A 15,050-nucleotide genomic window follows, 5' to 3' on the forward strand; every position below is an offset into this window, starting at 1 on the left:
CAGCAATTTCTAATTACATGTCAACACTTGAGGATCCCAACTCAAGGGTTTCTTATTAATCAACTCCAAAGTCAAGTTGGGAGCTCTACTACATTAACATGAATGCCATTTTCACAGACATGTAAAGGGAGTAGATGGAAAACATGGTAATTGAATTTAAATTAACAAAAACAAAATTAAAACTGATAATTAATTCAGAGAAATTAGCAAGCAATGGAAGTAAATATAAAAATAGTTCCTTATATTAATAAATTCAACTTAACAAAATCCGAACATGAAATGGAAAAACTAAATGGAAAAGGAAAGAGTAGAATGATAGAAAAGCAAACTATAGTAATGAAGACTTCAATTGAAGGTAGTAACTCTCTCAAGATCCAATCCAAAAGCATAAAACTCCAAATCTAAGAAAGTGTAGAACCCTAGAAGAAGTAGTGTTTTCTCCCTAGAATTTAAAAACTAAAACTAAACTAAGTGAATGTGAATGTGTGTTGAGTCTCTGCTTGTCCCCTGGCTCTAGTCTGTGAATGTTGGGTCCAAAAACATAGACTAGAGCCAGGGGGCATGCAGAGACTCAACACGCATTCACATTCACTTAGTTTAGTTTTTGTTTTTGAATTCTAGGGAGAAAACACTACTTCTTCTAGGGTTCTACACTTTCTTAGATTTGGAGTTTTATGCTTTTGGATTGGATCTTGAGAGAGTTACTACCTTCGATTGAAGTTTTCATTACTATAGTTTGCTTTTCTATCACTCTACTCTTTCCTTTTCCATTTAGTTGTTCCAATTCATGTTTGGATTTTGTTAAGTTGAATTTATTAATATAAGGAACTATTTTTATATTTACTTCCACTGCTTGATAATTTCTCTGAATTAATTATCAGTTTTAATTTTTCTTTTGTTAATTTAAATTCAATTACCATATTTCCCATCTACTCCCTTTATATGTCTGTGAAAATGGCATTCATGTTAATGGAGTAGAGCTCCCAACTTGGCTTTGGAGTTGATTAATAGGAAACCCTTAAGTTGGGATCCTCAAGTGTTGACATGTAATTGGAAATTACTGCCAACTAGATTTTTACTAACTCTATCCTTCCTTGGGAGGTGATTAGGACTTGTGAATTAGAGTTAGTATTACCTACTTAACTTTCCTCTATTAGTTAGAGGATAACTAAGCAGAAGCAACAACCTTTTTCTATTATACTTGAGGAAGTCAACAAGGATAGAAATTCCAATTGATCTTCTCCTAGCCAAGGCTTTTCATTTAAATACACAACATCTCTTGTTAATTGCTCCTTTCTTAATTCCTATTTATTTATTTTTCCGTTTTTAACTTCCAAAATTTCTCAGACGATTCCTGACAAATAAATTGCACTCTTTTGTCAACTCTTTGGGAGACAACCTGGGAATTCCACTCCCAGTTAATTGATTCTAAATTGTGACAACTCTTTTTAAATTGATAAGTGGAATTTTCTTCGGTTAAGAACTATACTTGCAACACTATTTTTATTATAAATTCTTAACCGGCATTTTTCCGCCCGTCAATTTTTGGCACCGTTGCTGGAAAATTGCAAATATGTGCCTTATTATTGGTTATTGTATGCATTTGCTTTTTGCTTATTTGTTAGTTTTTGTTAGTTTTAGGACTTTGTTGCTTATTTTTATTAGTTTTTATTTCTATTTGCTACTATGAATTCTCATCACTTTGGCTATGAGTTTGGTTCAACTTATGTTGTAGGAAATGGAAGCTACAATGAGAACTTGCATCAAGGATGGGACAATCAAAGGTGGGAGGAACCTCAAGGATTTGATCAACCCTCTTGGCAACAACCTCCTCCAATGTACTATGAACAAGAGCCATTCCAGGATGCATATCACTCCAATATCTATGGTGGACCCCTTGTAGTTACCAACAAGCACCACCATATGCCTATGAACCCCATCCTCAACATAGCTTTGAACCACCATACTCACAAGCCGCCTACTACCAAACACCCTCATATGATCCTAATCCTTATCCACCATACCAACCTCCGTATGAGCCATATGAACCATATATAGAACCACCCCAATTCCAATCCAATTACTCCCAAGAACCACCACCTCCAATGTATGTAAATTTTCAACCACAAGATGAATTTTCTTTTCCACCCTAAGAGCACTATGATCCTACTTATGATACCCAAGCGGAACAAGAGTCAAGGGATCATCTTAAGGAAACACTGGATCAACTTCAAGCAACCATCCATCAAATGGAGCGAGTGAAAAGCCGAAAAGCACACAAAGCTCTCATGGCTAACATGTCTCAACTTGAGAACAAAGGATTGAAGTGTGTTTTGCAACAAGTGGAAAATATGGAGAGTGTTGAACCGCTATATCCTTATCATGATGAACCACCCTCTTATCATGAACCTTTCCTTCCATGCAATGAACCTTCATATCCACCCCAATCTTTAATGGATGACACTCTAAGTGTTCTTCTTCAAGAGCAAAGAGAGATGCAAAGGACGACACAAGAATTCATAGCTACCTTGACTGAGGTAGTAGGTAATTTAGCCTCTCTGCACGTCAACACTCAAAGCACTCCCATGGCTACATATGGAGAACCAATAGAAGAGCATAGCATAAAAGAGACACTAGAAACTCCGTTGGAAAGTGAAGAATGTGGCTTTCTATTGGAACAAGTGGAGGAAGTTGTAATAGTTGAAGAGGAAGAAGTGGTTGAAGACTTAGGAGATGCCGAACCTCCATGGGTATCTAGAATTGTAGAGTATTCCTCCAAGAAGATTGAAATTGATGTTGAGGAGGCTAGTGCACAACCTCCAATGCATATTCCATGTGAAGAATTGGATGGAATAGATCACGAAGTAAGTTCCCTTGGTGATGATGATCATGAATCAAGTCTTCCTAGTGATGAATCTACATCTGTAAATGAACTCCTTGGGTATGAAGAACCTTCTCTGAGTGAGTTCGAGAATGATGTGAAAGTGGGAGTCCTTTGAAAAGGATGGACGGGAGTTGAACATGCGTTGTCAAGATCGTTGGAGACTTCTCTACCTAGGTTGCCATCTACTCCTTCATTTGAGTGGGTAAAACTTATTTCTATTCGCTTTACTGTCCCACTTGAGTATGGTATGCTTGAAACAGATGGCCAACTTAGGAAGCTTTGTGGAATTAAGCGTAAGATAAGGATGTTTAGTGGTTGGAGATGCAAATCAAGGCTCATCAAGGTTGAGATTTCAAGAGCTAGATGTAAAGGTTGGACTAGTGATCAATTGATTGGGTCTAAGAGAAGAGTTTGGTACTTCATTGAGAATTCGGATTGCTTGCCACCTGGTCGGAACAACGCTGATCCACTTAAAGACGGGTGTAGAAACAAGATTTGGGATTCGGAAATACAAGAGATCAATTTTGGGAGCTCAAAACTTGTGAAGAACATCATCAAGGCATGGTAAATTCAATTGAAACTGTTGGAGCTTATTGAAAATCCAAGCATTGGAGGAAGTTTCAAGACGAGTTCAAGCACAAGCTACCATGACAAGGAGCTCTGTCCAACTTAAGGACTTTAACTAAAAGTGCTAGGTGGGAGACACCCCACCATGGTATATTCTTCCTATTTTCTCTTTTGTTTACATTGGTAATAAGTTACATTTTCTTTTTTAGTTATGTTTATTTAATTTACATTATGGTTTCACTTGCTTAATCATATTTGGCATTTCTTCGGTACCCTGTTAAATTAAATTAAATTATATAAAACAAAAAAAAAGCTGTCACGCGTGCACGTGAGAGACGCGTACGCGTCGATGCTCAAAACTGGACCATGCTGAAACCATGCTGAAACGACGCGCGCGCGTGACCTGGACAGAGAGTTGTGCCAGGCTCGTGCTAGTGGGGTGTTGGGCGCACAAGCCAAACCACGCGTACGCGTGACCCACGCATACGCGTCCCCTGCATTTTTCACTATCCACGCGTAAGCATCAGCGATGCGTACGCGTGGAAATGAAAATTGGCGTAAAAGAGTGAATTGAACAGAGAGCTGTGCGGCCATGGTCCTGGAGTCACGCGAGTAGTCACGCGTACACGTGACCGACGCTCACGCGTCAGTGTTCATTTTCGGCCATCCACGCGTACGCGTGGAGGACGCTTATGGGTCACATGGATGTTTCTGTTTTCACGCGCACGCGTGATGTATGCGCACGCGTCACGTCCCGTTTTCCATTTTACTTCTTTCTTCTTTCCTTTCTTACTCTTTCTTCTTCCTTTCTCACTTTCTTCTCCTCCCTTCTCATCCTTATTCTCTTTCCTTATCTTTTACATATTACATTGGCATACTTTCATTCATTGCATTTTAAATTTGTGCATACTTTTATTTTCTTTTCTAAGTTTATTATTTTTCCATTGGTGTTAAATGTTCTTATTCAACTGTTGCATTATTTTGGTGCTTAGTGACTTGTTTTATATTGTTGGGTATTATTATTCATAGGTCAATGCTAAATTTTTATGACACTTGTATTCCATTTGCATGGATATGCACTTATAATGTATTTCAAGACCCACTCTTCTTATTCTCTCTCCCCCATTGTTGCAATTTTTGCACTATTAATATGCCATTTGCTTCTACTATTTTCTCATTTGCATGTTGTAGCTACCATGTAGTTGAGACCCTCATTATTTGGCATTAACCCACCCATATTTTTTTATTTTCCTATTTTTGTTTCTGGGTTACTTTTCTTCCTCTTTCCCTTCTTTCAGGATGGCCACCGAGAAGGGAAAGGAAATGCTTCTCAATGGGATGACAAACAAGTCCATCTGTACAACCTTTGGAGAAAAGCATTAGTTGTAGCCACCCGCCCACTTGCATATCTTAGCATGCACCGAGGACGGTGCAATCTTTAAGTGTGGGGAGATCGATACCGACTTCCATGGGTTAGTTACTTCCTTTCTCAACACCAATGTTTAATTTGTTAGTTTTATTGCATTTGCATGTTTGATTGCATGTTTGTTTGATTTTGTGTATATTCTACCAATACTTGGTTGAAGCGATGAATTCTTTTCCAAGAAATTATTTTATAGAATTTTACTAATTTGAATTAAAATTTTTATTGAACTTGTTTGAAGAAATATTATATTGGAACATGGTTTAGAGCTCGAACACACAAAACCAGTGAGATTTTGAGCCTAAAATTGTGATCTTTGTCTTGCTTATTTCTATATTTCCATTGTTTGATGTATGTATGCACTTATATGATTGAGGCCTTGTTTCACTGAGCTTACATACCCATATGGCCTTAACCTTTTCATTATCCTTTGTAAACCAATGTTGAGCCTTTTAACCATTTATTCTTTACTTTAGCTCATCACTAACTCTAAGCGAAAAATAATAATATCCTTAATTTGAATCCTTGGTTAGCTTAAACTAGTGAAAGTATTCATGATTTAAGTGTGGGGAAGTTGGGTTTGCTAATATTTGGTTTGAGAATTGGGTGTTGCATATTCTTGTGAAAATGTGCAAAGCAATAGTTGAGCACATATTATTGCATTCAATAATTTAATCATATGCATTGAGGAAAACAAAAGAAAAGAAAAGAAAAATAAAAAGAAAAAAAAGAAAAAAAGGAGAAAAAGAAAAGAAAAAGAGCAAATAATAAAAGGAGACAAAATGCCCCAAAGTAAATGGTGAAAGCAATGCATATGTACTGTACTCGAAATTAGGATGCATGAATATGTGGAAAACATGGTTAATGGATATTTAGGTTTTGTATTTGATTACATGGATTGTCCTAAGTTAGGTGGGAAGTTTGGGTTAATTAATGATTCAGATTTTAGTCCACTTGACCAAATAGAATCCTACATTCACCCTAACTCCATTACAACCCTTAAAAGACATATTGATATGTGTATTTTGTGTATTAAATTTTTGTTGATTGGTAGAAGAAGAGCAAGCCTTAGAAAGCAAGGTTAATAGAGAATTGTGAGAATCGGACCTTAAACACTTGAGTGATTAGAGTGTATACACTTCCAGTGAGGGTTCGATGCTCGATTCTTTGTTCTCAGCTTTCACGAGCTTTCTTCTTACAAGTTTACTTGTACTTTGTTTTGTGATTTGAATTAGTGGAATCAAATTTATGTTTGTCTTGGTGAATTTTTTTACTTTTAACCAAGTAGGTAGAAGTATTTTTGCATATAGTTGCATTCATATAGATAGGTCGCATTTCATAAATTCCACCATTCCTCTTCACTCTTTTGGTTCTCTTGAGCTTAGCATGAGGACATGCTAATGTTTAAGTGTGGGGAGATTGATAAACCCCATTTTTAAGGTTTATCTTGTACTTAATTGAGTGGATTTTATCCACTATTCTCAAACTTATTCATAGAATTTGCATGTTTTACATTTTCCTTCCTAATTTTATGCTATGATTGAAAACATGCTTCTTTGGCCTTAAATCTGGTATGTTTAATCCTCTCTTATTACCAATCAATGCAGTGATATGTTTGTTAAGTGTTTTTAGGGTTTATAGAGCAAGAATGGCTTAGAGGATGGAAAGGAAGCATGCAAAAGTGGAAGGAATACAAGAAATTGAAGGAATTGCTAAGTTGTCAATCCTGACCTCTTTGTACTAAATCGATCATAACTTGAGCTACAGAGATCCGAATGAGGCGGATCTAATTGTGTTGGAAAGATAACATCCGGGGCTTCGAAATGATATGCAATCTGCCATAGTTTCCTTGCAGTTAGGTGACACGCACACGTGGTATGACGCGTACGCATGACTGGTGCGGCAGACAAGCGACGCGTACGCGTGACCAGAAAATTGCACAGTGACGCATACGTGTGACAGAGCGTCACGTGCTGCATTACACAGAAGATGCTGGGGTGATTTCTGGGCTATTTTTGGCCCAGTTCCAAGCCCGAAAACACATATTAGAGGCTGTAGAGTGGGGAAATCAGGGGGACATCACTCATTCACATAATTTTAGGTTTTAGATATAGTTTTCTAGAAAGAGAGGGTCTCTTTTCTCTCTGGGTTTTAGGGTTTTAGCTTTATTTCTTCTTCAATTCAGATTTCCATCTTGTTTTATTTTAGTTTCTATTCTACATTCTACCATTCTAGCACTTTAGTTTATCTTGTTGATTTAATTATTTTCCACTTTTGTTTATGCACTCTTGATGTTAGATTCAGTTTTCATATTAATTCAATTTGTGCTTTTCTTATTTATGATTGCTTTCTTCAATTTGTGTTATTGATGCTTGCAATTGGTTGTTTAGCTTTTATTATCTCTCATTAATTTTCTATGCTTTTATTTTGTACCCACCAAGTATTTGATAAAACGCTTGGTTGGATTTTAAATTAACTTTTTATGTTCTTAGCTCAGATTGAGTAATTAGAGACTCTTAAATTGTCAAAGTCTCTTGTTGGTTGGTGATTGAAACTTGCTAGTTGGCTTGAGCTTCACTAACTCTAGTCTTTGATTAGGACTTGTGAACTCAAGTTGATTTTCTCACTTAACTTACCTTCAATTGTTAGAGGTTAACTAAGTGATAGCTGATGCAGGCAGAAATTGGCGAATTAAAATTGTTAAAATATATACGTTGTAAGTATAGTTCTTAACTCGCCAGAAATCTACTTATCAATTTAGAAAGGTGTCACAGAAATTTAAAATTAAAATACTGGGAGTATGAATCCCAGGTCGTCTCCCAACGAGTTGCAAAAAAGTGTGCTATCTTATTAATCAGAGGTTTTCAAAAAGGTTTGAATTGAGTAAGCAGGAAATTAAATTGGAGAATTTTAATAATGTAAATAAAAGCCTTGATTGGGAGTTGATTAGTTGGAATCCCTATTATTGTTGGAATACTCTCAAGATTAATTGACAATTAATGGTTGTCCTGTTTAGTTATCCTTTACTAGGTAAGGAAAAGTCAAACAAGTTAGAATGCTACGTCTGTTCACAAGTTGTAATCCACTTATTTAAAAGAGATTGGTGTTAGTGACTAGAAGGCAATCCAACCATAAACCCAATTACAATCTATCTTTTAAGCTTTCCAACTCAAGGGTTCCTTTCAATCAACTCCCCATTAAGTTAGGGAACTACTCGCTCATTGTGAATGTAAAATTCATAGCATATGAAAAGGAATTAAAGAAAGACATTGTAAATAAAAATTAAAATAATTAATAAAAAATAAAGATAATCCTTATATTAAATAATCCAAAAAGATATTCCAATGGTAAAATTAAACAAAGCAAAGAACATGGAAGAGTAAGGCCAAGTAAAGAAAATGAACTAGAATGATGAAGTCGTGATGAGGTAATAACTCTTCTCAGTGTCCCAATGCAAAGAGTAATCGAAAAGTAAATCCTAAGAACTATGAATGTCTAAAGAGAAAAACCTAGAGGAGGAGTAAAAAACTAGATCTCCAAAAACTCTATAGAATGAATGTTATCCTTGATTTCTGCATGTTCTCTGGCTCTAGTCTGCTATTCTGGGCCAAAAACTGGGTCAAAATAGGGTCCAAAATCGCCCCCAATGAATTCTGCAGATTATGCAGATCGCGCATGTCACGCGATCGCGTCATCCATGCGGACGCGTCATTCGCGTTTTTCCCTGCCACGCGTTCGCGTCGTCTACGCCTCTGCGTCGCTTGTGCTTTTCCATTCCGCGCGGTCGTATGAGTCATGCGGCCGCGTCACTGTGATTTCTCCTCTTTCACGCGGTCGCGTGAGCCATGCGGCCGCATCACTTCTCGCTGGTTATCTCCTCAATTTCTTGTGTTTCTTCCATTTTACTAGCTTCCTTTCTAATCTCCAACTCATTCATGCCCTATAAAGCCTGAAACGCTTAACACATAGATCACGGCATCGAATGGAATAAAGAAGAATTAAAATGCATAATTAAAAGTCTCTAGGAAGCAGTTTTCAATCATGTAATAATTTCATGGAGGAAATATAAATGCATGCTAAATTAATGAATAAATGGGTAAGGATCATGATAAAACCACACAATTAAACACAATATAAACCATAAAATAGTGGTTTATCAATAGCAAAAGGCAATTACCATCACAAGTGACTATGATGATGGGGATAGGAATTCCAATTATCAATCCTTGCTAGTACTTTGCTTAGTCGTTATTTTATTTCCTTGTTATTGTACATTACTTGTTCCTTATTTCAAAACCCAAAAAGATACTTTTCCATAACCAATAATAAACTACACTTCCCTGCAATTCCTTGAGAGACGATCCGAGGTTTAATACTTCGGTTAATTTTATTAGGTTTGCTTAAGTGACAAACAAATTAAATTTGATTGAGGTTTAATTATCGGTTTAGATTTATACTTGCAACGTGATTATTTTTGTGAAATTCTTTACTGACGATTTTTCTCCCATCAATTTTTGGTGCCGTTGCCGGGGAGTTGCAACAGTGTGCTAAATTATTGGTTGGTGTAAATATTTTTATGTTTACATAATTACATTCTTATTTTATTTTTATTTGTTTATTTTTTATTATTAGTAGTTTTATAGTTTAAAATTGTTAATATATTTTATTTACCATAAGCTCAATGTTTCTTTCATTGAATGACGCGTTCACTACCGAATCCGAGCTTAGCCGCGTTTGATCCTGAAATCGAAAAAACTATTTAACGTATTAGGCGAGCTCGGCGTCAGTTAGCCTCTGAGGGTGGTGAAGGAGTTTCTACCAATTCACCAGTCTTATCTGAGGGTGAATCTGAAGCGTCATTTGAGGAGGAAACAATCTCCTCTTCATCAAGAAATAATCCGAAAACTTCACTGCAATTCTAGTATATGTTGATAACTTGGTTTTAACCAGGAATGACATTGGCGAAATCAATACCATCAAGCAAATTTTGGATGACAAATTCAAAATAAAGGATCTTGGTGATCTCAAGTACTTCTTAGGAAAGGAAGTAGCACGCTCTAACTCTAGAATTTATATTTATCAGTGGAAGTACGTCATAGACATTCTCAGGAATTTTGGTTATCTAGATTGCAAGCCTCTCTCCACTCCTTTTGATTATAGTCAGAAACTCTCAAAGGAATCCGGTACCATTTTAACAAACAACACTACTTACAGACAGCTCATTGGTTGACTCCTTTACCTCACAAATACTAGACCTGATATCTCTTATGCTGTGGGACGTTTGAGCCAGTTTTTGGACTATGCAACCACTTCTGTGTACTCCGATATTTAATGGGCAGACCTGCAACTGGTTTATTCTTCTCTTGTACTTCTAATCTGCATCTCACTGAATTTGTCGATGCTGACTGGGCTACATGTGCCGATACTCGTCGTTCGGTTATTGCTTCATGCTTTGGACCTCTCTCGTTAGCGGGAAGAGTAAGAAGCAAACCACAATTGCCAAGTCTTCTATAGAAGCTGAATATAGGTATCTTGTTGTTGCCATTTGTGAAGCTAGTTAGTTATCTTTCTTAATGGATTTCATTGGTTTGCCGCTTCAAAAGTCTATGACTTTATTCTATAACAACAAGTCAGCCATTCACATGGCCAATAATCCCATCCTTTATGAAAGAACCAAACACATTGAAGTGGATTGCCACATTGTTCGTGAAAAATATTTGTCTGGTCTCATTCTTTTGATGCCAGTTCGTTTTAAAGACCAACTTGCTGATTTTCTTATTCTTACTAATCTTTCCAAGTTAGGATTGTTAGATTTATATAATTCTAGCTTACGGGAGGGTGTTATTTATATTATTTTTTTTATCAATAGTAGATGCAGGCTTATTTGTTATAATTTTGTTTTTAGTGGGAGTACATAAGGAATATATAGTATATAAAGTGTAATAACTCAACACATATTTTTAAGTAGATTTTTCATTAATAACTTATTTTTCTCCCTCTCTTAATCCCTTCTGGTTTATCAAACCATCAACATCACAACTTGAACAGCTTAGACATAAGATTTTCTTCAAATAGAAATGCGAAAAAGTAGAAGAAAAAGGAGAATAAGAGAAACGCTAAAACATTTATATAGTTGAAACGTGTATTCACATTCTACTAATGAAACTAATTTTTATTAAATTTTGACCAATTTAATTATATTTAATTATTAAAAAGACTTGAATATGTAACCACTCTCTTATTTTTTTCCTGAATAAATTCATCAGCCCATGAAATTTGTTATTGCAAAAAATAGTTATTTATTCAAAATGTTTTCATATGAATGATATTATTGTAAACGTTGGAACATTTCTTTTAGCTAAATCAATATATTAATAGTACCCTTACTCGTGCGGCACTTGTTCTTAAAACAAAGGCAACCGGGAATAATCTAAATGGTTCAGTTTTCAACACACAACACTTTGCCAGTAGTTGTGTTTGGTAACGCATGCACATGGTCTAGCTGTTGTGTTTCATACAAAGAAACCGACACCAGCAATAAATAAAACAAAACCAAACCCTTCCATTCCATATTCGATAAATATAATCAGCACAAATTTACCAAACGGTTTTCCATCTTTCAACTGTTACAAAGTCAAATCGAGTTTAATTGGTTGGATTAGGAGTAGAGAGATCCTAAGCTCGAGAAAAGAGCAATGAGTGTGTTTCAAGCCAAGGACCCCACATGTGCTGGGGTTTGGTGTTTTAGATTCCAATGTTATTAATGACACCACATTGCCCTATGCTCATAGTGTACTATAATTATTTAAAAAAATAAAAAAAAATCGTTTTTCAATTTTCACACACATGGCATGGCATGCAACATTTTGGGTTATATAGCGTCAATGCTTTTTCGTATGGGCTTATATTTTTCCATTGAGACTTTCATTTCACCAGCATAGTGACAAGTTTATGCATCTGTTTTATCTTTTTCTCGCTTCTTTGACGAGGAATTGATGGTTTTGGACTCTAGTCTCTCGCGGCTTGATTTGTTTTTATAATGGTTCGGTTTTCATTTTTTTTTTTTTTACAATTTCTTTCGGGTGGGAAGAAGAGAACTGGGGTTGTTGACCTAAACTAGTTGGATTATATTTTTCGCTGCAATTCATAGTGGTTTTGGAAATTGCGTATGCACTAAATTGTGCTGGAGTTGTTCTAGGGTTTCAGGTGCAATCGACTCTACCAATTTGGGGTGTTGCTGGGAATTGTGCTATAAAAGTTCTGTCTTTGGGGAAGAGATTTGGAAGAAGCTGCATTTTGAATCAATTTCGAGGCTGTAGAAAGAGGAAAGTTTGCTACCAGTTGGTGGGGGGAATTTTTTGAAGTTTTATTTTTTTTTTCTGGGCTTTTTGGGCCAAATGCACTGTGTTTATCAGAATTAGAAGCTTCAGTTTTGGTGCTTATTAAGGAATTCAGCTTGATAAAGTGATCTAAGGGTTTCGTTGGGTTTCAGTTTACCTCTGATCTTCTCTGAGCTCGGTTTCTGAATTGTTGTATCTGTTTCTTGGAATTTGAGTGAAATGGCTTGTGTGAAATTGGGTTCCAAACCTGATGCTTTCCAACGTCAAGGGCAAGCATGGTATACACCCTTTTCTTGATGTGTTTGAGTGGTAAATTGTAATTTTCGTAAGCTCAAAAAAAGAAAAAGAAAAGAAAAAAAAGGATTTTGCAGTTTTGTTGATGTTTTTTATCTGTGTTTTGTAGGTTATATCTTTCGTTTACATGTTTGTGCATCGTAAAGTCTTAGGGTTAGGAAGACGGTTCTGTAGTAATTTGATACAGGATGAATAATTCGTTTTGTGGAGGTCTTATTTTATCTGGTTATGGATAAAGTATGTTGAAGTTGGGTTTGGTACTTGAAGCCAACATGTAAAATGGAAACACACAAGTGTTTCATGACTTCCTTTTTTCAGTGTTTGCTCTAAGATAGTCTAGATTACCATATATTTTTCATTTGATTTTGCCTCTAATTATCATAGCTTATTGCTTTATTTAATTTGCATGTATTTTCTGCATTATAGGCAACAGCAGTCCATTTAAATGGCCTTGTGATGCACACTTTATTACTATGTTTCAAGTTTTTTCATTCTTTTCTTTTATTACTGCTCAATGGAATTTGTTCGAAAAATGTTTCCAATGATGATAATTTTCTTGCCTTGGATATTCAAATTAGACCATTTCAAAAGACTCTGTTGTGTTGTGTCTTTTGGAATTGTTATTCAAATTTTGCCACTTTTACATAATGTGTAAGCATTTCTTTTATTGCCCTTATGACTTTAGGTTCTGCACAACTGGGCTTCCCAGTGACATTGTTGTTGAAGTGGGTGAAATGTCCTTCCATCTTCATAAGGTATATAATGTTTATTTCTTTTAATATATTTTTATTATATCTAGTTGATGTACTGCCCATAGGATCAGTAGTAGTTTGCTTTGGTCTATAGTTCTTGCTGAAAGTTTTGGTTAACTTAAAATTAGCAGAAGTTGACATGAAGACAGACATAGCAATGTTTATATTAATACATGGGTATTATATTTTTGTTAACATTTTATGATGTATGATGTCAATTTTCATGTTGCTATTGGTATTGTTGAAATTTAAATCGTTTGGGAGTTCTGCACATAAAAGAAAGAACTATCATCTTTTCTTGTGTTCATGGGCCATTTTGTAAAATTTAATGTAGTGAGGGACTGTATTTGGTGCTGTAATTCTACACAAAATAGTTTCTTAGCTGAAAGGCAGGCCCTCAGTACCATTTTGATCTAAGGATGTTGATAAACTTGAATATAAATAAGCTAATTCAAACACATGATGCAGTTCCCTTTGCTCTCTAAAAGTGGGGTTTTGGAGAGACTGATTGCAGAAGCTTCTGAGTCTAAGGAAGAATCTGTCATACACCTACCTGACATTCCTGGTGGGGCCAAGACATTTGAACTTGTCGCAAAATTCTGCTATGGTGTGAAACTTGAACTTACAGCTTCAAATGTTGTGTACCTGTGGTGCGCTGCCGGGAATCTTGAAATGACTGAGGAATATGGTGAAGGTAATCTTGTTTCACAAGCTGAAACCTTTTTCAATCAAGTGGTCCTCCGAAATTGGAAAGACTCTCTCAGAGCACTTCAAACCTGTGATGATGTTCTGCCATTTGCTGAAGAGCTCCACATTGTGAAAAGGTGCATTGAATCACTTGCTGCAAAGGCATCTACTGACCCAAATTTATTTGGGTGGCCCGTGCTGGAGCATGGTGGACCCATGCAAAGCCCTGGTGGAAGTGTTTTGTGGAATGGGATAAGTACTGGGGCGAGGCCAAAGAATTCAAGTTCAGATTGGTGGTATGAGGATGTAACAAGTTTGAGTTTACCAATTTATAAGAGGTTGATAACTGTCATGGAATCTCGAGGAATTAGGCGGGAGATCATTGCTGGTTCTCTTGCTTCCTATGCTCAAAAGTATCTGCCTGGGTTGAACCGACGTAAGGTTTCTGGCGAGACCAGCAGCCATCTGGCACCATTGGCTTTGGGATCTCCTCCGTCTGAAGAAGACCAGAAGATTCTGCTGGAAGAGATTGATCGGCTACTCCCAGTGCAAAAGGGCCTGGTCCAAACAAAATTCCTTTTTGGTCTACTTCGAACAGCTATGATTCTAAAAGTGAGCCCCAGTTGCATATCAAATTTGGAGAAGCGGATTGGTATGCAGCTTGATCAAGCTAATCTGGAGGATCTCTTGATGCCTAGTTTCTCATATTCAATGGAGACACTTTACAATGTTGATTGTGTGCAAAGAATTCTTGATCATTTCCTTGCCACGGATCAGGTTACCGGTGCCACTTCTCCATGTTCAGTTGATGATGGCCAATTGATTGGATCACCTTCATTGGCTCCAATCACCATGGTAGCAAAGCTGATTGATGGTTACCTGGCAGAGGTTGCACCAGATGTTAACTTAAAACTTCAAAAGTTTCAAGCAATTGCTGCTGCTGTTCCAGATTATGCCAGACCTTTGGATGATGGTTTATATCGTGCTATTGACATTTATTTGAAGGTACTTATGTATAGCAAGTTCTCACAAACTAATTTTCATTGCATAACATGCAAAGGCTGTGACCTAAATTTTACAATAAAATGTTCTATTATATATAT

The 15,050-nt window shown here is 36.3% G+C and overlaps 1 protein-coding gene across 1 annotated transcript in view; it reads left to right on the plus strand.

Moving 5' to 3' along the window:
* The window catches only part of LOC107630552 (BTB/POZ domain-containing protein At1g30440), a 4,631-nt gene continuing 1,416 nt past the window's right edge, over positions 11,836–15,050 (plus strand). The window contains exons 1-3 of the mRNA XM_016333726.2: positions 11,836–12,492; positions 13,194–13,263; positions 13,729–14,952. Of these exons, the coding sequence (XP_016189212.1) occupies positions 12,434–12,492; positions 13,194–13,263; positions 13,729–14,952 (1,353 nt within the window). The 5' untranslated portion in view covers positions 11,836–12,433. The remainder of the gene's footprint in view (positions 12,493–13,193; positions 13,264–13,728; positions 14,953–15,050) is intronic.

This window comes from Arachis ipaensis, chromosome B03 (genome assembly GCF_000816755.2).
Source record: "Arachis ipaensis cultivar K30076 chromosome B03, Araip1.1, whole genome shotgun sequence".
In the NCBI taxonomy this organism is placed as follows: Eukaryota; Viridiplantae; Streptophyta; class Magnoliopsida; order Fabales; family Fabaceae; genus Arachis; species Arachis ipaensis.